General features: G+C 48.2%; 1 protein-coding gene across 1 annotated transcript; it reads right to left on the reverse strand.

Moving 5' to 3' along the window:
* On the reverse strand, nt 1-17,057 carry LOC116600676 (cytochrome P450 4B1). Its single transcript, XM_032360891.1, has 12 exons — nt 16,834-17,057; nt 7,746-7,887; nt 7,516-7,560; nt 6,841-6,968; nt 6,259-6,383; nt 5,854-6,005; nt 5,595-5,701; nt 4,491-4,681; nt 2,176-2,309; nt 1,317-1,381; nt 1,130-1,212; nt 1-684 (listed from the first exon to the last, which is right to left on the reverse strand). The coding sequence occupies exons 1-12, from the start codon at nt 17,011-17,013 to the stop codon at nt 504-506; spliced, it is 1,533 nt and encodes a 510-aa protein (XP_032216782.1). The 5' UTR covers nt 17,014-17,057; the 3' UTR covers nt 1-503.
* Nucleotides 17,058-25,586: the final 8,529 nt, after the last annotated feature.

A 25,586-nucleotide genomic window follows, 5' to 3' on the forward strand; every position in this document is an offset into this window, starting at 1 on the left:
TTTTTTGTTTATGCAATTTTACCACATGTCTGTTATATTACACACATGCACAGACAGTTAAGAAGAGCAATACATCTCAATGAAGGGCCAAGCCCCCAAAGCCATCCTTCTTTCATGTGGAGTGAATGAGGGCCTGATCATAATCATAAAGCCAAAGAGACCCAGCTTCCATTGTGTTCATTGTGTTACACGGCTGGCCTGTAAGTTTCTGCTACATTCTAGAAAGACTGCCAATTATGGGAGATAAAGGAAGATTCTAGCAGCAAAGAGGTGCTCACCATATGTTTGTTGAATGAATGGTTGAGCTCTAGAGTACATGCATACTAAGCATTTCCAGACACACATGTTTGCATGGCACTGCCCTCCAGGTGATTGTTTATGTGGGTGCCTTCTCCCCATGTAAATTACAAGCCTCTCAAAGACAGGGAGCCGCAACTACTCTACAATCCAGCCTGGAGAGGGCAGTGTCTGGGCTGTCTGGGACCCTCTTCTCAGCAAAGCTACTACCCAGAGCCTGGGCGCAGCGACTTCAGTCGGAGGTGGATACCATTCTTGGAGCGCAGGATCAGCTGGGGCATCTTGATGGGGGGCCGCAAGGGGTCCAGGGCGAACTCAAAGCGGAGCAAGCAGAGGGCCGTGACCACCTTCATCTCATTCATGGCAAACTGCTGCCCAATGCAGTTCCTACAGTGAGTAGCACAAGGTGGCATCAGACTGTGGTGTGTCCAGAGTGAGAAAATCCAGTGTTCTTAGTGGCCAAGAAAAACCAGTGGCTTAGAAAAACCAATAACTATTTGTGGATAAATAATTGGCTGATTGGTTGATTGACTTGGGGCTTCAGAAACAGATCTTGGGAACACAGTGAGGGCCCCAGACTGAGTAGATTCACATTGGGAATTCTGGTTTGGGGGCCTCTCTTGGAATGACTCAGCCAGCCCACCACTTGCCAGGGACATGATTATGCTAACAGCAAGAAGAAGGTCCCTGGAACTTACCCTACTTCAAGATCATCAAAAACCCAACGGCGGCCCCTTTGTCACGGAGTTCCCAAAATGATGCTTTCCCCCACAAAATCCTCCATTCTCCCCTCCCATTCCTGGGGCCCTGGGGATTTTGGTCCACTCCTTACCTGGGCCCAGCAGAGAAGGGCATGAAGGCGAAGGGGTGGCGTGTGGCCACATTCTCAGGGGAAAAGCGCAGTGGGTCAAAGACCTGAGAGGACAAGCCTTGCTTAAATACATGCCAGGTCCTGGGGAGAGTGACCTCCATAGCCTCCCACCCCACCTGACCTCCAGACAGACCCAGGGATGTAGTACCTCAGGGTCAGGCCACACAGCGCTGTTCCTATGGAGGGCATAGATGTGCAGAGAGATCAGGCTGCCTGTGGGCAGAACAAAGGCCTGGTAGCTGGGTGGTCCTGAGAGAGCTTCAGCTACCTCCTCACAGGGCCAGACTTCCCTGGTATCCTTCTAACTGGACACCAGCCCCTGCCTGAGCACTGCCATTGAGGGAGGGTTCATGACCATCCTCAAGACATCAAAGTGCTTTTGACCATCATCATATCTACTTCCTCTGGCCCCAGCATTGGACACAGCAACTAACATAGACATTTGTGGAATGGGGAGAGAAAAAAGAACTGAAGCTACCTCGTTGTGAGGTAGGACAGGCAAGGTCTATTACAACACTTTGTGCTTTCAAATAACTGAAAGGAAGTTACTATTCCTGACATTATGCTATTAATAGTAACATCCACCATTCATTGGGTGCACGTTGTATGCCAGATACAGAGTTAAACCTCCTTACAAAGCTATCACATACAGTTGTATAGGTTGTGCAATGAACATCATCATAGTCTATGTGAATGGTGCCTCCTGGAGTTGTTCAGGTCACAACCTACATGGCAGTACATGACAGCCCTGAAGAATATTGTCTCTTTAATCCTGAAAACAACCTTGTCAAGCAAAGACTCTTCTTGTCCCCATTTTATAAAAGAGGAAACAGAAGCTCAAGGTAGAGGGATTTACCCATACATTGTAGAACCAGGATTGGGACCCAGACCAAACACAAAGCCTGAGTTCTTCCCCACTTGTGCTAAGATTTGACCAAAGGCACAGAGTCTGTCAGAGAAGCATCCACAAGGACTCCAGTTCCACCCCCAAGTCCACTCCAACTCACCTTCAGGTAGGGAGCGGCCATCCACAAAGTTGACAGGCTTGCTGAGCTGGCGGTACACCTGGGGCACGGGTGGGTAGAGGCGGAAGCTTTCCTTGATGCACATGGTCAAGTAGGTCATTTTCCCCAGATCATCCCTGCCAGCAATACAACCAGACCTGTCTGGAGATAGGAAGCAAGGGGCTTCCACGGGAAGGCAGGTTCCAGACCCACCTTCCCCTCTTACCGCCATCACACATCCAATAATGGGAGGGACACAAGTGCTTCAAGTGCCCAGACCAGATTAAACATGGGGTAGCCACTCCGATCCAGGGGTTCTGGCTCCTGGCTCTTTTCTCCATCTCTCCCTCATCTCTACTGCTAGGAAGGGAACCACAGGACCCTAGAGCTGTATGTGCACCCAGCCATCAAGACAAAGTCACTCCTGTGTCGTAAGGTCCCATAGAAGCCCCACGAGGGACAATTTAGGTTCCACTTAGTTTCCCCTGTGGAACTAAGGTGGAAAAAAATATACACTGATATACACTGGTTGAATGAAGTTGTAAGTGCATGAACAGCAACAAGCTCAGGTAAAAATCAAAAATTATGTATCTTTTTTCTCCTTTGCCAACAGGAAGCTCAGTCTGAAATGTGGCCCAATCACGACTACTGCACAGCACTTTGTTACAGGGTCCCAAACCCTAAGGCTTCTCCACCTAGTCTTCATTTTTTTTTTTTTTTAGATATACTTGACTGTATTAAAACTGGGAACTTGTATTCATCAAAAGACACCTTAGACACCATAGACACCTGGGTGGCTCAGTCAGTTAAACATTGCCTTTAGCTCAGGTCATGACCTAAGGACCAGGGATTGAGTCTCACATCGGGCTCCCTGCTCAATGAGGAGCCTGCTTCTCCCTCTCCCTGTGCCTCTCCTGCACCCTGTGCACTCGCTCTCTATCTCTCAAAAATAAATAAATAAAATCTTAAACACACACACACACACACACACACACACACACACCTTAAGAGACATGAAATGGGAGGTTACAAACTGCGAGAAGAGATTTTCAATGAGCATTAACAAAGTATTATATACCAGTGCTCATTCTTTCCTTTTCGCGTTTTATTATAGTATTGAATAAGCGTCCTTGAAGTTGCTTCAACTTCTAGATGAAATGAAATAAAAATAACATAAATAAAAATTTTAACTCCCTGCCTCCAGGCCGTGTTCCTATTGTTACCTAACCTGGAAGGCCCATTTCTCTTTTCCTTTGCTGATCTGAGTTTCACCCCTCCTTGGAAAGCCAGCTCAAGCCCCACCCCTTCTGATTCCTCTGCTGTCCACACAGGGCTTCTCAGTCTTACTCCAGTCTGAGGTTTTCTCTAGATTTTGGCCTATGTAAGTTGTCTTTCTAAAAACATCCCAAGGGCAGCACCTTGGCTCCTCCCAGCCCTCGCATTTGGCTGGACACTGGGAGGTCTCCAATATCAGGCCAATAAAAGTGGGTAATGGAGGCGTCAGACATCTCGTGCTGTGATGTGTACCTAACCTGATGCTGGAGGTCACACAGGAGCCAGAGAGAAAGGTGAGGTGTGACAGGAGGCCAAGGCCTGAGGGGAGGAGGTAGGGAAAGAGGGACCTGCAGGAGAGCCCCAGAGACCACGCACACTGCCAAGAGAGGTCAGCGTCAGTTGGTGTCATGTCAATGAGTTCAAGTTTGAACCAAGAATCAGAGAACAACAAAAGGTTTTAAGTGATGGAGTTTGGGAAACAGCCTTTTCTTCTTCACCAGATGAGTCTACAGGTGGCACGTGGCCATTCAAAGGCAGGTGGGCCAGAGCGGGGTTCAGGTCCCTAGGTATCCCAGTTGTATTCATGCCCAGTTCCCTCCTTTCTCTCTCCCAGAGCCTGCTGTTCCATCTAGCAACCCAGAAGGGTAGTCAGGTTCTGCCAGCAGAGGGAGTGAGCACACAAAAAGTTCACTGGTCACTGGCAAAGGGATCAAGGAAGGTTTCCTGGAGTAGGAGGCATCAAAGCTGTGCCTAGGAGTATAGATAGGAATCTGGGAGAGTTGCCCGGATTCCTATCTATGAGTTGTCAGTGGGAGTCTGACACCTAAAAAGGGCTCCACTGTGGGAGAATGGGCTCAGGGTTGTATCCACAGAGCTCCCCCTCAAAAATCACAGCACTGGAGCAAACAGGACACTGCCACCACCCTCACCTTGTTCTCAGGATGGCCCTGTGTCACCCAAAGATGACACCGGGCAGCATAGATGCAGGGCATCCCTGAGACAGGGAAGCAGGACAGACTGGGCTCACCCACAGCCTTGCTCACCACTGCAAGGAGTCCCGGTTCCCAAGGATCTCGCAGACCTCCTCACGACAACGATGCTGGTGCTCGGGGTACAGGGCCATGCAGTAGAGAAACCAGGAGATGCCACTGGTGGTGGTGTCATGGCCTTCAAACATGAATGTGTCCACCTCAGCCCGGAGATCTGCGTCTGACAACTTGATCCCATTTTCATCCTGTGTTGGGGAAGGCATGATGGGACAGCCCAAGGCATTGGAGATAAGTACCAAGACTTCATAACAGTTGTCAAATGAAGGTCCACTACAGAGCAGAGCTTGAGACCTTCCCCAGAATCCTACCTGTCCTCCCAGGCACAGCTTGATGCCTCCTACTCCAGGAAACCTTCCCTGATCCCTCCGTCCAAGTAGACCTGTGACCTTACCCAGCCCTAACTGTCAATTCTGCTAAGAATGTCACCTGGCAGAGGAGAGGTCTTTGTCAACATCCACTTCCTATCTTCTCCACTACACTGTAAATATATGGAGGGCAAGGCCAAGTCTTTCTCATCTTCTGCATGGAAACTAACCCAGGGTAGGGGTTAGTGAGTTTGGAGGGTGGATGAATAAAGGAATGAATGAATGGATGAATGAATGAATGAATAGATATCCAAGATTCTAAGGTTCTTCAGTATTAGAAGTCTAGAATTGATGGGCACATGGGTGGCTCAACTTGATTTTGGCTCTGGTCATGATCTCAGGGTGGTGAGATGGAACCTGCATCTGGCTCTGCACTGAGCATGGAGTCTGCTTAGGATATTCTTTCTCTCCCTCTCCCTCTGCCTCTACCCCTCACCAACTCACCCTCTCCAAGGAAAAAAAAGGTCTAGAATTGGTCTTTAGGACTTCTAGCACATGACCTGACCTCCCTGCGTCTCTCCCCAATGAGGCAGCCAGCCACAACCGGCACCTTGCTGTCTCTGAGCCTTTGTTGATGCACATCAGAAGACAAAGAACAGATTGTACTTGCTGGGGAAAAAGAAGGGAAATGCTTAACAGCCCCTGCTGCTGTCCAGTGAGCCCCATCTCACTGTCTGTAAACCCCTCTGGGACGAGTTCTTAGTTGGGGGTGGCCAACTGTGTCCTCACTCACCCGAGCCCCCAGAAGAATGTCCAGGAAGTCCAGGTGTCTCCGGCTCTGGATTTTCTTCTGCTCCTTCTCATCCTTCAGGGCTGCCTTTCGTTCCCTGATGACCTGGTCTGGGTCAGGAGCACAGAGTGTTATTACCTGGGGACCCATCCTCTACCCAAAGGGAAATGGAGGTCCTGCAATGGCAGAGGTCAAGAGAGGCCTAAAGGGGCTAGGCTAGACCCTGGGCTTCCTGTGTGTGGACCCTGCAGGAAAAGCCCACCTGTGTGGTCGTGGGCCGTCTGGCAGGCCCGCAGGAAGCGGCGGCCATGCGGGGTGAGCCAGTAGATGAAGTCGTTATGGTACTGGAAGGACTCAATGCGCTGCTGCATCAGCAGAGTGAGGTCGCTGACAGCCGAGTAGTAGCTACTGTCCCTACATAGCAGTAGAGCAAGGAGGAGGGCTCAGACCCTGACCCACTGCAATGCTGCCATTAAGCCTCCCCAGTAAAGGCAGAATCTGTCTCCCCACCATGAGCAAGGCCCAGCTCCCCCTACCTCCCGCCCAAGCCAGGGCTCCCTAGGGCAGGACCCCATGTCCTCTCAGACCAGGGCCCTGGAGTCCCACCAACTCTCTCCTCTGAGCTAGCCTGGGTAGAGATGGTGGTCAGCCCCAAGTACCCTCTGACCTGTGGCCCAGACCGCTGTCTCCTTTGCCAAAGGTGCACTTCATGAGTGAGATCAGTGCCATGTGGCCCACATCAGAGAAGATGTCAAAGCTCTTATCCTCACGAGCCTTTTCCTCCCACTTGTCCTGGAGCCCAGAGGTGGAGGGTAACATCAGGGAGTCAGCTGGACACTCAACTCTGCCCTCGAAGACCCACAGCCTGGCCTCTCCTCCATGCCCCAAGTCCCTGGCCCGGCCTCCATCCCTTTGGAATGTGGGGGTAAGGGCTTCAGGCTGGGGTGGGATCAGGAGGTGGACCTACGCTACACACACAGACACTGAGCCAGGCAGGCTACCCAAGGGAAGAAGAGGGCTGAGGGGTGGAGAATCGCCCCAGCACAGCCTGTGCATGGTCAGGCCTGTAGTGAGGCTGGGAAGAAATTTTCTGCAAGGGGAAAACTAGTCTGGGTAACTTCTGGGGATTATACAGCCCTGAGACTCAAAATCTGATCCACGACCTTTGGCATCCCCTCAAAGATGAGTTGCTAATGACATCATTTAAGCTGCAGCTGCAGCTTCCAGGAACCTGGCCCTGGGAGCTCACCAGCATAGTGTGCGTGGAGTCGGCAAACACAGCCACGTAGGGTTTCAGCACATCATAGTGGAAGCCAGGTGTGAGCAGCTTGCGGTGCTGATACCACTTGGGTCCCTGGAGCACCAGTAGGCCTTTCCCTGGGGAAGAGAGGGCAGAGGGAAAGCTGGTCAATGCACACAATCCTGCCCTACCTTGGCAACCTGGGGCCTCCACCCCAGTGCTCTTGACCAGTCACATGTCCCAGCCCAGCTCTGCCTTCCAGCCACCCAGTTGTGCAGCCTCTGGTGACACCAGCCTTGGCCCTACCACCACTCCCCTCTTCAGGCTTTTGCCTGGCCCACACCACCAATGCAGTCTCCTGGGATCCCACTTCAGAAAGCTCTTTCTCATTCCAGAAAGCTCTTCCTCATACTCACGTATTTTCCAGAGCCCTTGCTCTGCCTTTCCAGGGGAAAGCACATACCCAGAAGGAGAAGGCACCTGAGCCCCACTTCCCCAGCCAACTGGGAGCTCTCTTGCTTCTTCCCGTCCCCCCACTTGGCAGCTGAGGTTAGGAGGGGCACTTGGGGGCCAGGTGGTCCACATGAGATAACAGACTGAATGGACACTGGGCGGAGAGAAATGGGACAGGGAAGGATCCTGGTAATGCAGCACCAAGGATGGGGAAGGCAGGTGTCCACTCACCAATCCACTGGAGGAAAAAGTCATACACATCTGGAGCCTTAGGATCTGCAGGAGAAAGAGAAGATCGGGTCATGCAGAAATTAGCAGATGCTGAGAGGAGGGTTATTGATCAATAGGATCAATAGGACCTCAGCTACCCAAACTTAAGGTGCAGACCCCAAGACCCTCCCCACTTGGAGCCCTGAGCCCTTTGCTCTCAGGAAACCCCACCCACTCCTGGGAGTCCTCACCCCCTCGGCTGTACACAGCTTTGGCATAGTCGGGCTCATAGATGTTCAGGAAGCCAAGGAACTGTCCAAGCCAGAGTGGGTGGGCGTAAGGGAACTGGTGGGCCCAGGATACCACCTTGTCCAGGCTCCCCGTCTGCTGTATCTGAAATGGTGACAGAAGGCCAGGGTACTCAGGAATACACTGTCACTTCCTCCCTGGGCAAGGAAGGCAGAGGGCTGCCCAGACAGACCCTGGGAGCATCCTTCCCTCGTCCTGTATCCCTCTTCCTGACAGCCACAGTCCTGTACATCTCTGGGGTCAATTCCCTCTCCAGCCCCAGAGACAACACTATAATTCCAAGCCACCCTCTTGCTGTACATGGGTGAGCTCAACAACCCCAAGCTGGCCAGCTTGCTTCCATCTGGTTCCTATCATCAGCCCTCTATCTATGCTGCTCCAAGAAAGAGATTTCTATTGGCATTAAAGCTGTTTTCATGAAAGTGATAACCCCAGCTTGTTGTGCAATGCAGAAATCGGCTCAATTCTACCCCTATTATGTCATTTGACACACTTTTCTGAGGTCCTACTATGTGCAGGGCACTATCTTAAGGTCTCAGGGCATAAGATGGACTGCGTCCTATACTTTCATTCCATGGGCAGACCCATTAGACTCAACCAAACAATTAAGGAGTGTGAATACACCCAGCAGTAAGTGTGAAGAAGGAAGCAGACATGCTGCTCTGAGAGAGTCTAGCCAGGAGTGTCTACTTAGAGAGGGAGATCAGAGATGGCCCCTGGATGGAGAGGACATTCCCTCCAGGGGAAACCTGGAGGATGACAAGTGGCTGGCAGTGCAAAGAGCAAGAGACAGCATTCCTGGTAGAGCAAACAGAAAGCACAAATGTTCTGGGGCAGGAAAAAGTAGTGATGTCTTCCAGGAGCTGCCACCTGGTGGGATCGTGGCCTGAGATGAGATCGGAGATCATCCAGTGGTTGGTATGTGCTCTTTGGGGCGTTTCTAGCTACATCTACTCCCCTAGCGGTGTTTTCTGTAAATGGAGTACACAATAAATACTTTTCTGAAACCGGCTTTTTTTAATTTAATGATTCTTGTCCTTCTTTTCAAACTAGAGCCTTTAACTGCCCTTTCCATATTTTTAATTACTTTAATTGCATAGTATTCCATTGCAGGGATGACCATTATTTACTTATCCATTTCCCCCTATTCCAAGTGAGTCTTTCAGAGATATGCTTAAAACCCATCCATGGCCTACCCGCCCATGGGCCTCAGAATAAGGTCTGAGCTCTGGAGTTTGTGAGAAGGTAGAGTCATGGCTGATCAGAGAGCTGGGATGTGAACCTGGGAGCATTGACTTCACAGCCTGCAATCTTTGAAGCTTGGAAGATCTACATTTGAATATTGGTTTCCCCTATTTTTTAGATGCATGAACTTGGGCAAGATCTTTGGGCTCTCTGAATCTTACTCTTCCCATCTGTAAAATGGAGATGATAACTTACATTAGGATTATGTTGACATTAATTAAATCAAGCAGGACATGTGTTACTAGTTGAGGTTCACATAGCATTTAAAGCCCTTCACTGGTATATTGTATGGAAAGGCTTGGCACTGGATCCTGCACAATGTAAGCCTTTGACTCATAGTTCCCTCCCCTTCAAGTTTACCTTTTCCCAACATCTTCCTTCTCTCTACATTTCCTGCCATATCCTATTCCCAAATGCTCCAAACTGCACTAAAGAATTTGCTCTGAACTTGCCCTAAGATCTTCCACCTCTGAGTAAAGGATTAGCCTAACCTTGTCCCAAGTCACATGGGAAGCTTGCACTACACCCCCCATCTCTGGTGGCCTTCTCTGTTAGTGTCCAGTCCACTTTCTGGGGCTACCTGGGCTCCCAACAACCAGGGAAGTCCTGGGATTTCCCAGATCCTCCCCACTCCGGGATGGACATACATAGGTACCCGTGAATGCTCTGGTCTCATCCCTCCCCCATCCTACCTTGTGAACACTGCCCGTCCCCACAAGATTGGGTAGCACTCAGTGTGTACATAGGCATCCGCCAGATTCAAGGACCACAAAGCTGTATATTCAAAGCTAAAGGGTTAGGAACAACTACCAGGAAGAACCAACAACAACTGAGATGCAGCATCTCTGAAATAAAAATCAATTTTTAAAAATCAATTTTTAAAAATGGACTCATTTACATAAATTCTATGGGGTAAAGCAGAGAGCCATTGAGAGACTGGAGGTAGGAGATCTAAAGTATAATGCTCCAAGGAGTAGACAGGGGATTTTCCCAATCCTAATGACAAATAGGTGATTTCATTCTCCATCCTCCCTTTTAGAGATAATAATTGTACTACTACACAGGTACATGTGAGTACATGTAAACAGGTGTGAACACAACTCAGAAGGGACCGCTGGCTCAAGAGAAGGAGCAGGGGGACTTTGGGTGAGAATGACATGGGTCTCCATGGCTCTCCTAGCCACCGCATATTGGCTAAGAAGTGATGGTGAGTCTTGCCCAAAGTCACACAACCCTCAAGTCCAGGTCTTTCAGTTACAAAGCCTATGCAATGCCCCCAATACTTCCCTACCTTCAGCACCAGGAGGAGTTCCAGCCCCAGGAATGACCATGTTGAGGGGAGAACATGGAAGCATAGACACCTAAGATGGCAGGAGGGCATGGACCCAAGAAGTGTCCAACTCCACAGGAATGTAGACATTGGTCCTTACCCAATATGAGTGGTTTGCTGCCCTGAATCAGACCTCCCAGAGATTCATTCATGCATTCAGTAAATGGGCACGGAGTACCCACTCTTAGTGCCAGACCTGATGCTAGTTTCTGGGGGAACCGTAGTGAACCACACAAAAGTCCTGCCCTCCCCATGCTCACATTTCAAGTAGGAGAAACGAAATAGGAATCAAATACATCAGCAATATAATTTCTGGTAACAATAACTCTAAAAAAAAATAATAAAGCAAGATAAGGGGCAGAGCTGCTACTGCAGACAGGGAGTAGGGAGGGTCAGGGAAAGCCTTTCTTAGGGGACAATTGAGCAGAGATAAGCAGAAAGGCCTTCTAGAAAGCCCTGTAGCATTGACCACTGTCTGCTTCTAAAAAGCTGCTCTTTCCTCAACTCTCCCCTCTACCCCTCTGCTCTTTGCTCCCAGCAAGTTAACCTTGCTCAACTTCACGGAGGAAACAGAAGCCATCAGTTAAGAGGCCCCTAAAAGTCAACAATCAGACCCGAAGAACCACCTGCCTTGCACCCAGCCTCCCCACCTTCCCTCCTGTACCAGCAGGGGATGTACCCAGGGCCTGTCCAAGGTTAGTCCCTTTGGATTCCAGCCTTCTCCTCAGGCACCTCACCCATCAGTCAGTCCCTCTCTCTCCCATACCACAGACCCCCTCCTCTCTACTGGCTCCTTCCCATCTGCATTTAAAACACTCCCAGTCTCTCTCACTTACTAAATGAAACACAACCTCCCTGGTTCTGCCTCCTTTCTAGCTCACACCCCATTTTCCTCCTCCTTTCATAACTTCTCAAAAGAGCTGTCTCACAGTTTCACTTCCTCCTCGCCCCCACCTCTCCGACACTGGTCTTGCTAATGTGACCAACACCCACCTGGCGGGTGAGCCCAGAGGTTTTCTAGCTGCTGTGACATAGTCAAATCCCCTCTCTTTTAGAACCCTGTCCTAGGTGCCTTCCCACCTCTTTGACACAGCTCTTCCTCACCTATTATTTGTAAATCAAAGACTGAGTGTCCCCCAGACCCAGCCCCAGGCCTCTTCTTACGCTGCACCTTCTCCCTGGAGGCTCTTACCAACTCCCATGGCTTCCTTTGCCATCTACCTGAGACTGTTTCCAAAACTGACAGCACAGTTCCAGTTTGTCTTTCTCCTGAGCTTCGGAAATATGACCAACCATCTGCTGGACCTCTCTGCATGACACCCTTCAGGGCCCTCAGACCCAGCCTTTTCAAACATGAACACAATATGTCTTCCCCCCAAATCTGCCCCTCCTCTCATACCTAGGAATGGAACCACCATCCCCCCTGATGCCAGCCAGAAACACAGAATGGAGTTTTCCCATGATTTAGGGCAGCACCATAGGGGATATCCTGTGGAGACTGCATCTCTCCCCCGCAGGTCCACCAAGAGACTTTTACGCTGGAGTCAACAAACCAGAACTAAGAGAGCCAGATATAGCAATTCCTGGGAAAGTCTCCAAACCCAGAACCCAAGGGTCCTGTGCCCAAACACACAAGTGCTGCCAGGCCTGAGTCTTTTCTTCTCGGGTCTCAGAGCCTCACATTTTTACACTTAGACATAGAAATTCATTCCTCCTGGTTACCATCCAGTCTTGTGGCTCAACGAGTCCTTTTCACTCTTTTGGTGATTTTTCCAAATTCTGCTTTGATCCATCCGTGTTGATACCACAGTTTAACAAAGTTCCCAGGGCTCTCCTGTGCCTCGTTTTTCCTAGCGCATGCAGGGGACTTCACTGACACCCTTACATCTGCCTGCCTCTCCCACGCCCAGAGTGCCAGGACAGCCTCCCTGACTTCTTACTCCTTTTCTTCTCACTGTTCACTCCACTAACATCTCCTTGGATGGCATCCTCAGCCCTGTCCAGCTCTGCCCATCTCCTATTTGGCTTCTGCCGACCTAGCCACCATCCCAAACCAATGTGATATTTCTACCACACAAATCTAAGCTTGTCACTCCCTGGCTTGAATCCCTTCAAGTGTTCCGCATTGCACTCAGAATATAACCTCTTGACATGGCCTACAAGGTCTTATGTGATCTGCCCCACCTTCTTCCAGTTTTGTCCATTCCATTCTGTTCTCCCTTTCACCATTCCAGAAGTATAGAGCTATGAACACAGGCATGCACTAGACCTTGAGAAAGAAATATTTGTTGAACAAATAAATTCCTACACACTTGACGCTCTTTCCAACCTGGCGTCTGTGCCCCTGCACAGGTAGTGTCCTCCACCCTTCCTTCCTTCCTTACTTCCATGGACTGCTGCAGCTGGATCTTTCGGACTCACCTCAGCATCCTTTATCTGAGCCCACGGGTCTGGAACACCTGTGCTGTGCTATCCACCTCTCTTACAGACTGGGGCACTCTAGGGCTGGCCCTATTCTTATGCATTATCCTCTGCCATTAGCAGAGAGCCAGACCCAGGGTTGTTGATCAGCTAGTTGCTTGAGAAAAGACAAACTTAATCTGTCTCCCAAAGGCTGGGTTGATTTTGATGGAAGAAAGGATGAAGGAAACAAATGCCTCAGTGTTTTGCAGGAAGAATCCCTCTACAGGGATTTAACACCGGACATCTGCCTGACAGTTTACAAAGTATCTATCTATACTCTACCTTTTTCGATCCTCTTCTAAACCAACAAGGTAAAAATGCTTATCTCTGTATTGTTGAGGAGGAAAGGGAAGCACAGAGCAGAAGCATAGTGAGGGTCCATCAATGTCTACTGAATAGAAATTAGTCAGACCCCTAGACCACAAGCCATGCTCCTCGCTTCACAGCACAAGGTCAAGGGAAATGTCCCAGGGACAAGCAGGGCCAGGCAAGAGGCCTATGCAGTCTCAGGATATCACCTTTCCTGGGCTTGGAGCTGGCAGTCTCCACTCCTCCCCCGACAGTCCAGATTCTCAGGCCCCTTCCAAACTCAGGCCAACAACATGGGTAGGCACCTACTATGGGCAAAGTCCTCTTTGGGCCCCCAAGTGGAAGAAGGGAGACCCTGGAAGAATAAGACATTACCCCATCTCATGGGGACACATTCTGAGAATTGAGGAGAGTGATAGGTCGATGCTTCCAAGGCCCCGACCTCAACCAGAAACAAGAAGGGAGAAGTTAATCCTGATGGACAGCTCTGCCCCACCCTCCCACACCTGCCCCCATCACGCTTCTTTTCCTATTCCCACCATCATTAGGCCAGGAATCAAACTTACAGTCACTTTGTAAAGATAGATCATGCCCTGCATGAAAAGGTGTGAATCCTGTGCCTTCTTGACTCAATTCTTGAGCTACTATGTGGACATAAGCAGATACCTTGCCTTTTCTGAACCTCATCTTTGTTTGGAAAAACAAGCCCTGCCCCTACACTCCCCATTTCTCAGGCTCAGGTATGGATATGACAGAGCAGAGGTAACAAAGCCTGGAGGAATGCAGAGGTGTCAGGCCCACTGTGGTTCCCCAGGAAACCTTTGAATGTCCAAGGGCAACCTTCCCTCCAACCCTTGTCTGCTCTTCTTGGTGCCAAGGCTCTCCAGATTCTTGTATTAGAGCCAAGGAGCCAGAGTTAAGCTGTGTTCCAAGCCCTCTATACACCTCAAAGTAGGGGGGAAGGGCATTTGTGGGAAGGAGGGCAGGCAGCTCTGACATGGGTAGGGGAGCAAGGTCCCTGTCCTAGAGAAGCCTGTGGGCTGAGGAGAAGCCTAGCTTTGGTCCCTGTCCTAAAGAAGCCTGTGGGCTGAGGAGAAGCCTAGCTTTGGTGGAGGCAAGTAGTAGTGGAGGGATGTGAGAGGCAAGGGATTGAAGATCTCCCTAAATGCCTCTCACATTCTCATTAGGGTCAAATCTCAACCTTCCCATGACCCTCTTCTGTACTTAGCAAAGCCTCTCCTGAACCCTGCCTGATCTCTCCACTTGTCTTCTCCTTCACTGCCTACTCTATCAAGAGCCCTCCCTACTTCCCAATGTTCACTATTTGTTCATTCAGTGATCCCCACTCTGTGTGAGGTTTTGAGCTGAACCCTGAGGGTACAGGGATGATTTAGAGTAGATCTCCATCCTCCAGAGGTCATGGTCAGTAGGCAGGATGAATAAGTAAACAGAAGATGACAACCCAGTGGTACAAATACTGATATACAGAGCATGGAGCTGATGCAAGATCCTGTTTAGGCATCCCATCCAACCTGGAGCAGGTAAGACCCTGGTGTCTGTTTTCCCCTCTAGACAGTAGGCTCCTTGAGAGCAAGACCTGGGTCTGATTCAACTCCCAAACCCATCTTTTCCTTTCCTTGATTTCTCCAGGATGCATGTAGGTTACTAAGTCATCCTGAGAAGGTAGTTATTTGTAGGGGCAAGACTAAGCCTGGGAAGTTCTCTCCTGAAGGTCAAGCTCATTCCCAGTATCAATCACGGAAGAGAGGTAATCCCCAAGACCGTGAAAGGGAAAGGGTATTTAGGACTAGGAGCCTTAGTCTCGGGCATTTATACCTGGGTTCCCAAACCTAGATGCACAGCAAAACACTTGGAGAGGTTTTTTAACTCAGATTCCTATCCTAGATACATAAACAACTCCTACAACTCAACAACAACAACACAAACAAAGGCCAAACAAACCAAAAATGATCCAATTTGAAAATGGGCAGAGGACCTAAACAGACATTTTTCCAAAGAAGATATACAGATAACCAACAGGCACATGAAAAGATGCTCAACATCACTCATCCTCAGCGAAAAGCAAGTCAAAATCACAATGAGAAATCATCTCACACCTATCAGAATGGTTATTACTAACAGAAAGGAAATAATAAGTCTTGGCGAGGATGAAGAGAAAAGGGAACCCTCGTACACAGCTGGTGGGAATGTATATTCGTATGGACACTACAGGAAACAATATGGAGACTCCTCAAAAAACGAAAAAAGTTGTACCATGCAATTTAGTAATTCCACTTCTGGATATTCACCCAAGGAAAATGAAAACACTAATTCAAAAAGACACATGACCCCAACGTTTATTGCAGCATCATTTACAATAGCTAAAATATAGAACCAACCCAAGTGTCAATCAATAGATGAATGAATAAAGAAGATGTGGTCTATATACACAGGGGAATCTTACTGAGCCATAAAAAAGAATGAAATCTTGCCATTCATGACAGCATGGATGAGCCTAGAGGGTATTACACTAAAAGAAATGGGTCAGACAGAGAAAAGCAAATATCATATGTTTTCACTATGACTTAACCATATGAAATCTAAAAGACAAAATAAACAACAACAAAAAGAGAAACTGACCCACAAACACAGAGAACAAACTGGTGGTTTTTACAGGGGAAGGGGAGTGGAGGAATAGGCAAAATAGGTGAGAAGGGTTAAGAGGGACAAACTTCCAGTTATAAAATAAATCAGTCATGGGGATGAAAACTACAGCATAGAGAACATACGCAATAATATTGTAATAACTTTGTATGGTGACAGATGATAACTACATTTAGCTCTAAAAAAAATTTGTTTTCACTTAATGAAGGAAATTCTGCCATAGGCAACAACATGGATAAACCTGGAGGGAAAAAATGTATCATTAAGATAAATAAATAAATTCAGATCACTAGTTCCAATATGTTAATTAGAATCTCCTGGGACTGGGGCCAAGGAATCTGCTTCTCCCATTTGATTCCAGTGCAGGTGCCCTTGTCTTATGTTCAGAAAACTCTTATCTAGATCCCATGAAGGCAGAGAGCTAGAGGTATTTCTGACAATGGATGCTAAGGTGGTCTCTAGCACCCCAAGATAACAGGAGGTCGAGCCAGGATCTGAACTCAGGACAATGCCATGGCACTGAGCCAGCCCAGAGACATGGCAAAAAGAACTCCCACCTTTGGGAGCACCAACCACTTATATGCTCCAAGGAGGGCTCTCAGCACTCATCTCTGCTTTTACTTTTATTTTCTTAGAATGGACATCTTTATACCACACAGAACAAAGAAGATGGTGCTTAAGCTCTAAACAAGATAGCCTAGTTCTACTGGACTGTTGGGGATGGGGTGGGGGGTGTTCCCAAAGCTATCACCGGGCCTTTAACAGAACTTTGTCTGAATATTGAGCCTGAGGAGGATGAGGAGTCTGTGGGCTATAAGTGATCCCGCTCCCAGGGCCAGCTCAGAAGGCAGGAGTGAACAGGGAGATCCAGTGGGAAAACAGAATGGAAACCATGGCTCCCAGAACATCATCCCCCTGTCCAAGCATAGGGACCCCCTCCACAGCCCCAAGCGGATTGGGCCAGATTCTATCAAGAAAAAGAGGCTGTTTTCTTTCTCCAACCCCTCCTCCCTACATACCTCATGGGCATGCCCGAAGAGCCAGTGGGTGGGGGGCCCTGGGAAACTGTCCATAGCCCTGGCCAGCATCTGCCTCCTCAGCAGCAGACGGATGAGCTTGAGGAAGCCTAAGATCAAGATCAATCCAGCAGCCCACAGGCCCAGACGGGAGAGACTCAAGGAGAGCAAGACAGAAACCATGGCTGGAGTTGCAACCACCAAGGCTCTGGTCTGCTTCCTGCCGCCGGGTTCCTTTATATGGCAGCCCTGACACCCTGCCAGCCCCCACCCCCTGCCACACCCTGCATCCAGCAACAAGCCAGGCTGGGCTGAACTCCAAAGGGTAGAGATAGCAGCAGCAAAAGTCACAGGCAACGGAGAGACAGCCTGGCTGACTCCTCCCAAAACTTGGCTGAAGAGAAACCAAGTGGTAGGGATCAAAGAAACCAGGCCATGGGTCTGCTTCCTTGGTTCTTTGGAGGAGAAAGCAAAAGACAATTCTGGGGGTAACCCTCAGCATAATAATACCTACCTTTTTACACAAGCACCTTATGTGTCTCAGGGATTTCCTATCCACTATCTCATTTAACCTAAACAAAAGAGGTCATAGCTACTCACTCTTTATACCCATTTTCCAGATAATGAAACTGAGGCTAAGCTTCCCTCTGCTTTCTTACAAGAAAGCTTCCACTGTCCTCTTCAATATGGACCTCTGGGAGGATTTGCATTTATGCCCAGATCATAATGCTTTGAGTCTTTTTTGTGAGGCATCTTCAGGCACAAAGTTCTAGCCCCAGAAGGGAAATCCTAGATCAGAAAAAAGTCAACTCCACCTCCAAGCTCTTAGTACAAACTTAACTCTTAGGAACATAGAATATTACTTTCAGGGCAAAGAGAAGAGATCATCAAATCTAAGTACTCCTTGATCTATGGAGCAAGCCACTTGGGACCAGGAGGGGCAGGAAATTGTCCAAGGTCTCACAGTAAACAATGATAGCTCTCAATTCCCCCAGCTAGGGTTCTGTTGAAGAACAACCTTGTCCCGGGCCCCAGACTTGCCTGGGAAGAGACTGCTGTTTCTCCCACCACTCTAGGGTTGGAAAAGTCAGTGTCCCAGTACAGATGTTTCAGATGAAGAGATTTGCATGCAGAAGGGTAGGCAGAGTTAAGGAATCAAACAAAGTATGCAGTGGCAGCCAGAGACAAGCAACAGTGGCTGGAAAGAACCCTTCCCTAGGCTGAATGAAGGGGAAGATATAACATTGCTGGAGCCTGCTGTGGAGATAGCTACTAAGAGTCTTCAACAGGAAAACATGTGGTCAGAGCTGTGCTCTGGAAGATCTCCCCTTCTATGTAGGTGTACTGCCCTGGGACAGAAGGGGTCCAGAGCCTGGGCTGGTGATCAGAAAGAAGAAGTCAGAGGGCAGACCAGCAGGATGGATGTTTCTCAGGTCTCCCAGGTCCTACATACTTCGTCCTGCCACAAACATGGCCCAGCACTCATGGCCTATTTATCACATACCCTGTTCTCCACTCCCTAGTCGAAATCTAGCAGTCATCCACACTTCTAGAGCAAAAGACAAGTCACCATGTGGCCAGAATCAGAGACTGGGCAGTAGCCAACTCCTGAGTCTACCAGCTACCCCTCCAGGTATCTTGGCAGTGTGATTCTTGGAAGCCAAACCATGCTTCCCTAGTGCTTCCATCCACTGGTCTGAGTTCTGCCTTCAAGGGCCCACCAGAAAACTTTTTAGGCGTAAATAATAACTTGGTGACAACCCCCAATCTAGGAGCACACATATTAAGGAGATGGAGAAAATGAGACTCTGCCTACACATGCTTCCCAATAGCCCTCCCCCTACCACTCCCCCCACCCCCGCCAACATCCACACCCTCCCTCCACCACAGAAACACCACTTACAGCCAGTCCTCTAAATCTGCCAACCTAGTCTACAGCTCTTCGCCAATTCCTTTGCTGTCTCCCTTATAGCAGCTGAATGCTTGGCTCCTCCTGAAATCTTCCCATTCTGCTACAAGCCCAAAGTCCAAGCTTGTCTCTTTCCTCACTTTGCTTGGCTGAGCGAGGACACACGAGACACAAACCCTCGGTGAGTACATGATTGGGCACATCAGTGAAGGTTCTAGAGATGTTGTGTTTTGCAGAAGTTGAGAGAACATTGGCAATGTGCACCCACTGAACCACCCTGCTCCCACCCACTCCATAAACATTCAAGGGAGGCTCTGTGTCAGGCCCTCTGTGCTTGCCCAACACCAGCACAAAGGGGCACTTAATAAATACTGGTCTGTTAAATGGAGGCTGAAGGGGTTGACCACTATTGCAGAGGATGTGGGGAGGAGGTGGAAGGGGTTGACTGGCCAATGCAAAATATATGGGAAATGCCCTACTGGTGTCCTTCTGGATGATGCTGTTGACACCTCTTGTAGATGGGCCGCATCAGTTGCCATTTGGTAGGGAGACCAAAACTCACCACCGTCCTCCACCTGACCCCCACCTCCATTTCCCAGGGATGTCAGGCCAAATGAGGGAGTGGTAAGTATGAAACCCTTAGTAGGGGAGACATGAGATGAGATTACATTCGAGAAGAGAGTTGTGTCCAGACCCACTCATTCTCTGTCTTGACTGCATATAGGAATCACCTGGGAGCTTTACAAAAATCCAATGTTCTTGATACATGCCCATCCTCTGTGCTTGCCCACATCTGTCTCTGCTGGCCTTTTACACAGAGGTTGGGTGAGGACCCTGAGAGTGTAGCAATGCTCTATGCACGGTGTAAGTTCAGCGCACAGGTCAGGATGGTTTTCACTGCAACAGTCAGTGCCCAAAGTGAGTGGAGGAAAGCAAGGAAGACGGCTCCCTGCCCTGGCATCTGGGACTTCCTGGTCTTTGGGATCTGCCCAGCTCCTTCCACCTAAGCTATGTTTGCTCAAAAGCAATCCCAACCAGCAGTGACTGAGTACTGAACGGAGCACTGGTTGAGTTAAAAAGAAAACCACAGGACCATAATGGAGCCACTTAAGGTAGGACCCCATGTCAGTAGTCTACAATTTAATACCTAACCGAACTGCAGTTCCCAACGTCCTTAGACATGTAACCTTTAATCAGCCGAACTGGGATTTCCTAGAGGCAACCCCCCAGAGACCCTTTCCCCCTTAGGAGGGCTACCTTGCCTGAACAATGCATTCCTAGCTGGCAATTTTTTATGCCTTCCCTCTGCCTTTAAAAACCTTTCCTTTCCTGCAGCAGACCTGAGTTACAGCAAGTAAACAAAGACACGTCAGTGATCATGAAGATACACCTCAAAGGGTAGATTGCTTTTACCTGCATCCAAGAAGAGAGGAGCCAGGAGTGGCACCACGTTTCTCCCATCAGACAACAAATTCTCTCATTCATTCATTAACACATGTGTATTGAGCTCCTACCATAAACCAATATTATGTTGATGCTTGAAAAAAAGAGGATAAACAAAACAGACAAGGAGTTCACATTCTAATGTTGTTCTGCTGGAAACAGATTTCTCCCTGCGTTCCCAGGAGCTTGGGTCCAGAACTGAGGCATTCCCCTGCCTGCCATGCGACCCATTCCCTGAGAAGATCACTGCTATATAAGCCCAGTAAAATTAAGACATTTGGCAGGCAGTGCGGGGGGGGGACAGGAAATTCAGGTTTGGGTTGCAAGTCTTGTGGCCCACTGGGTGACCTCAGATGAAACCCTGCTGCTCTCAGTGCCTCAGTTTGTCCAAACTATGTCAGTGGCTCAGACAATGTCTAGGGATCAACAGGGTTGTGGTGAGGATCCTGAGAGCATCGCAAAGCTCTCTGCTGTCAGCATACAGACTATGGTCCATCTGCTCTGGCATCATTTTTGTCCCATCTTACATCATTTTTGCTCCAATCATTCCTGCAGTAGCCAACTGTATGCAGGTGTAGTCTATTGGCACTTCGAGTCAATTCATGTCTCTTGTCCTTGCCCCAGGACTTCCTTGCTGCTACAGGTACCAGTGGGGGTGGGGCCCTAGAGTTGACACCCTTGAGGCAAGCTTTGACCAATGACAACCAGAAGTGAGGAGATAAATATTCTTGTCTCCCATGCCCTGGGCAAACAATTCTGAGGTGCATTCTTCACAGTTCCTTGGAGGGTCTGCTAGCAGGACTGAGTTGGTTGCCTCCAGGAGTAACCAGTTGAATAACACACCTTGGGTTAGCTTTGCCTTCTCCCTGTTGACTCGTCCCAGGCAGGCCCCTCCTATGTTCTGGGATCAACTACCCACAAATGAGCCTTTCCCTCAGCTCTGCATTTTGGAGAAACCAAAGCTGAGACATAGGACTATGAGACTTATGGTGATATGACTCTGTGTGGATGGAGGGTGCTGGAGTGACAGAGGTCAGAAGGCAGGTGTGAATGCTACATGTAAGTGCTAATCCCATTTTATTGCCCTGATTATTACAGTAGACCCTGAGTCTAGGGTTAGCTCTCACAGCCTGGTCCTGAGGAATTGTGAAGCTCTGGAACTCCCATGGGAATAGCCCATTTCCTAGGTTCCAAGAGAAAAAGACATGGGTATTTCTCAATGGCTTTAGAACCCACAGGGGGAAAGCGTGTGCTGGGCATATCAGAGGGAACTCTGATGTTGTAAAAGGACCTATTTGCTTGTGTCTCCCCCTTCTTTCTCTCCTACTCTCTTTTTCTCTCCCCTCTTGCTAAGAGATAAACTGAGGCATATGAAAAATTTTAAGAGTTTATTTGAGCAAAAACTGACTGGAATGGGGCAGCAAACCATCTAGAAGATGACAAGGAGCCCCAAGGAGCTACATAATATGGAAGACTTTATAAGGAGGAGGGGGCAGGACAAGGAAGTTAGGATCAAAGAGTGGGTTATTTGTGGTAAGGTCACTTTCCCGTAGGGGACAGCAGGGATCTTTCAGGCAGATTACCTCATTGAGTCCAGACTGACTAGTCTAAGGTTCCACTCCTGGGAGAAATTGAAAGTGAATTATTTTAAGCATTAAAATCTCAGTTTGTTGATGTTGACTCAGCATGAATGACTCCATTTGGGAACTGTTGTCCCTTTTTTAACACTCTCCCATCAGGGATGACTCAGCACTTTCCCTGATTGTTTCCCCCTGAGGGACAGCTAGACTGGTTGGCAGTGTGAGCTCTGGCAAACCAGGCTTCTGTTCCTCTCTGGAGGGACCCAGGTAGAAGGACAAGTTTCCCCATGCGTGTGATCTCTGGTATGTGGGCTCTTACATCCCTCCCCTCGTGCCCTGTTCAGTTCTACCCCACTTGATATTTCCCAGATATAAACTTTCTTTAGTTTCTGCCCTTGAGGGCCTGGCTAGGACAGACAGGAAAAGGCTAAACCCTTACCCTGGCATTCAGACCATTCATCATCTAAGCCTTGCTTGGCCCCTCCACCTCCTCATTAGACACCTAAGCTGCCTGGGACAGCCAGGAGCTCCATCATCTAGGGTTTCTGGGTGGGCTGAGGCACACATCCAGTACTGGGCAAGTTTTTTAGCCTCTCTAGCTCTCTGTTTGCTAATCTGTACAACAGAGGTTACAGATAGTAATGATCTTATAAGACTGAGGATTAAATGAGATAAAGTGTATAAAACACCCAGCTCCCACATTGAGTGCTTAGTAAATCTAAGCCTAATGATGTTCTTCTAGTTGTTTTTAGATGGGTATAATCAATGAACAGAGAGTGGGCAAGACAACCTCTAGCCTTTGTCTTCAGAACAGCTTGCTCCCACTCAGATAGGCTTGCTTCAGAGTGATCCCAGCTGCCCTGGCTGGTCTTTAGGCTAAGGTGTGTGCGAGCAGAGGGAGACAGCTCAAGCTACAGAATGTGGGCAGGGCAGGGCAGGATCAGGAGGCCTGGAAGCTGGCCATATTCCATTCTCACACTACCCAGTTAGACAGGCCAGGATTCTGCCTCTGGAGTGGCCTGAGGGACTTTGGCTGAGAGTATAGGATCAAGTCCCTGGAATCACTGATTTGGGATGGGATGGGGAGCATGTTGGGCTGGGAAGCTGAATCCCAGGTCTGTCGCAGCCATGGACTTACTCCTATGTGTTCAATGGGAGGGTTGGACAAGGTCCCTTCTTGCTCTAAGACATAATTGAAGGATTCTGACATCTGAAAAAGACAACAGAGCTAGTCCCCAAGTCATGGGTGAATCTGGAGGCAGCTGGGAAAATTCTGGAATTAGAAGAAAGAGCATGGAGGAAAAACCAATTAAGTAAGTAATAAGTGGGAATTTTCAGAACTAATGAGATGAAATCCTCAGGAACAAGATCTTTAATAAATTCCAAGTGGGACAAATGTAGAAGAAATCCACACCTTAACACGTTACAGTGAGTCTGAAGATAGTATCCTTCATCTTTCGTGCTTTATTATGGCAGCTGAGAAGAAAGTCATTAGTCTAATTTCCTTCCTTCATTGGTAATCACCTTCTGTCTCTGCTGTTCTGTGAAGTGTTAGAAGAAAATAACCATCAACCTAGATTTGAATACCCAGAGAAATTATCTTTCAAGAATGGAGAGGAAATAACATTTTCAGATAAAAAAGAGAATATACTTCAAAACGAAGAAAAGTCAATCCCAGACAGGAAGTCTGAGTTGCAGTAGTGAGTAGAATAAGTGGCAAACCCATGGCAAATGTAAATAAACACTGGGACACCTGGGTGGCTCAGTCGGTTAAGCTCAGGTCATGATTCCAAGGTCCTGGGATGGAGTCTGGTGTTGGGTTCCCTGATCAGCAGCAAGCCTGTTTCTTCCTCTGCCTGCTGCTCCCCCTGCTTGTACTCTCTCTCTCTTTCTCTCTAGCAAATGAATAGATAAAATCTTTTTTAAAAACGTAAATAAAGGGGCGCCTGGGTGGCTCAGTGGGTTAAAGCCTCTGCCTTCGGCTCAGGTCATGATCTCAGGGTCCTGGGATCAAGCCCCGCATCCAGCCTTGCATCACAGGGAGCCTGCTTCCCTTCCTCTCTCTTTGCCTGCCTCTCTGCCTACTTATGATCTCTGTCAAATAAATAAATAAATTCTTTTCAATAAATAAATAAATAAATAAAATTTTAAAATGTGAATAAACATTGACTCACAGAATGTTAAAAAAAGATAAAAAGATTTATAAAAGGATATTACCAAATAAATTGATAGTATAGATAGAGAAAGGAAAGATAAGAGTAAAGTGTTCTAGGTCCTTATATTATTCAGGAGGAGATAAAGTATTAATTTTACTTTAATTTTAAACTGATATGTAAAGTATATATGTTAAAATTTCTAGATAGTCACTTAAGAATATAGTTTAACAACTTCTAAACATGGTGGAAAATGGAATGAGCGAAAATGTTCAATCAGTCCAAAAGAAAGCAAGAGAGACAAATACAGAAAAGGTAGGAACACCATCTTTTATAGAACTAGAAAAAGGAAAGCACAAAATAAAATGGAAAGAAGATGCTAGAACCCCATGAGGGAGGGCAGGGGAAGGGGCAATGCTTCACCTGGCTCAGAGAGGAAGCCTGGGGAAATCTGCATACCGAGAGCATTTTCCTGACTTTGACTCCCTGACCCTCCAGGAACCCAGGTGCCCTTCAGAAATACAAATAAAGGGGCACCTGGGTGGCTCAGTGGGTTAAGCCTCTGCCTTGGGCTCGGGTCATGATCTCAGGGTCCTGGGATCAAGTCCCGCATCGGGCTTTCTGCTTGGCAGGGAGCCTGCTTCCTCCTCTCTCTCTCTCTGCCTGCCTCTCTGCCTACTTGTGATCTATCAAATAAATAAATAAAATCTTTAAAAAAAAAAAAAAAAGAAATACTATTTAAGTAAAAGCAAACACTTGTTATGTAAATGCAGAAAACCAATGCTCTTGGTATTTCCTACTCCTCCCTCAAAACATACCACTCATTCCAACAGAGGGGGTTGGGGCAGATTAGATGCTAAGGTTTAATTTGCACATTCAAAGAAAGAAGGTGCTCCAGTCAATTTAGTGGGCCTTTCTGGGGTTTCTCCTAAGCCACAGGACAGGGCTGAGCCAACTTTAGGGGCTCATAAAAAATATAAGAGGTGGGGCACCTGGGTGGTTCAGTTGGTTAAGCCTCTGCCTTCGGTTCAGGTCATGATCCCAGAGTCCTGTGATGGAGCCCCACATTGGGCTCTCTGCTCAGCGGGAAGCCTGCTTCCTCCCCTCTCTCTCTGCCTGCTTGTGAGCTCTCTCTCTGTGTCAAATAAATAAATAAAATATTTAAAAGAAATACATACATATATATATATATATATATATATATATATATATATATATGAGGCTTGGGGCGCCTGGCTGGCTCAGGCAGTGGAGCATAAGACTCTTGATCTCAGGGTTGAGAGTTCGAGCCCAACATTGGGAGTAAAGATTACTTAAAATAAGTTCTTGAAAAATATCTGTAAGAGGCTTGGTATCAGACTCATTGGGGGAAAGCCTTTGGACATGCAATGCAGCCTGGAGATAGGACAAGAGAACTAGAGCTCATAGTTAACTGAACTCTTACCATTCCAGGCCCATTATACAACCAGTCTGCTAGGCAGGTACCTTTGAGCTTTGAGGTGTAAGCTCCCCATCATTGGGAGTGAGCAAGTAGGGCAGGGGTCACAGAAACTCCTTCTTCTCATGCTGGGAGAACAGGGCTCCACTTCAGCAAAGCAGGCCTGTTGGCGGCCCATTCTGGGCAGGGACAACGCCCCTGACAGGGGCAGGAGCAGGTCCGGGCAAGTAATC

The sequence above is a fragment of the Mustela erminea genome, chromosome 10, assembly GCF_009829155.1.
Source record: "Mustela erminea isolate mMusErm1 chromosome 10, mMusErm1.Pri, whole genome shotgun sequence".
NCBI lineage: Eukaryota > Metazoa > Chordata > Mammalia > Carnivora > Mustelidae > Mustela > Mustela erminea.

Excerpts from the sequence above, each read along its gene's own strand:
- LOC116600676 (XM_032360891.1), bottom strand. The coding sequence starts at position 17,013 with ATGGTTTCTGTCTTGCTCTCCTTGAGTCTCTCCCGTCTGGGCCTGTGG. Across the intron at positions 5,702-5,853 it reads GACGGCCCACGACCACACAG|ACCAGGTCATCAGGGAACGA; the intron begins GTGGGCTTTTCC and ends CTCCTGACCCAG. Across the intron at positions 685-1,129 it reads CCCTTCTCTGCTGGGCCCAG|GAACTGCATTGGGCAGCAGT; the intron begins GTAAGGAGTGGA and ends TACTCACTGTAG.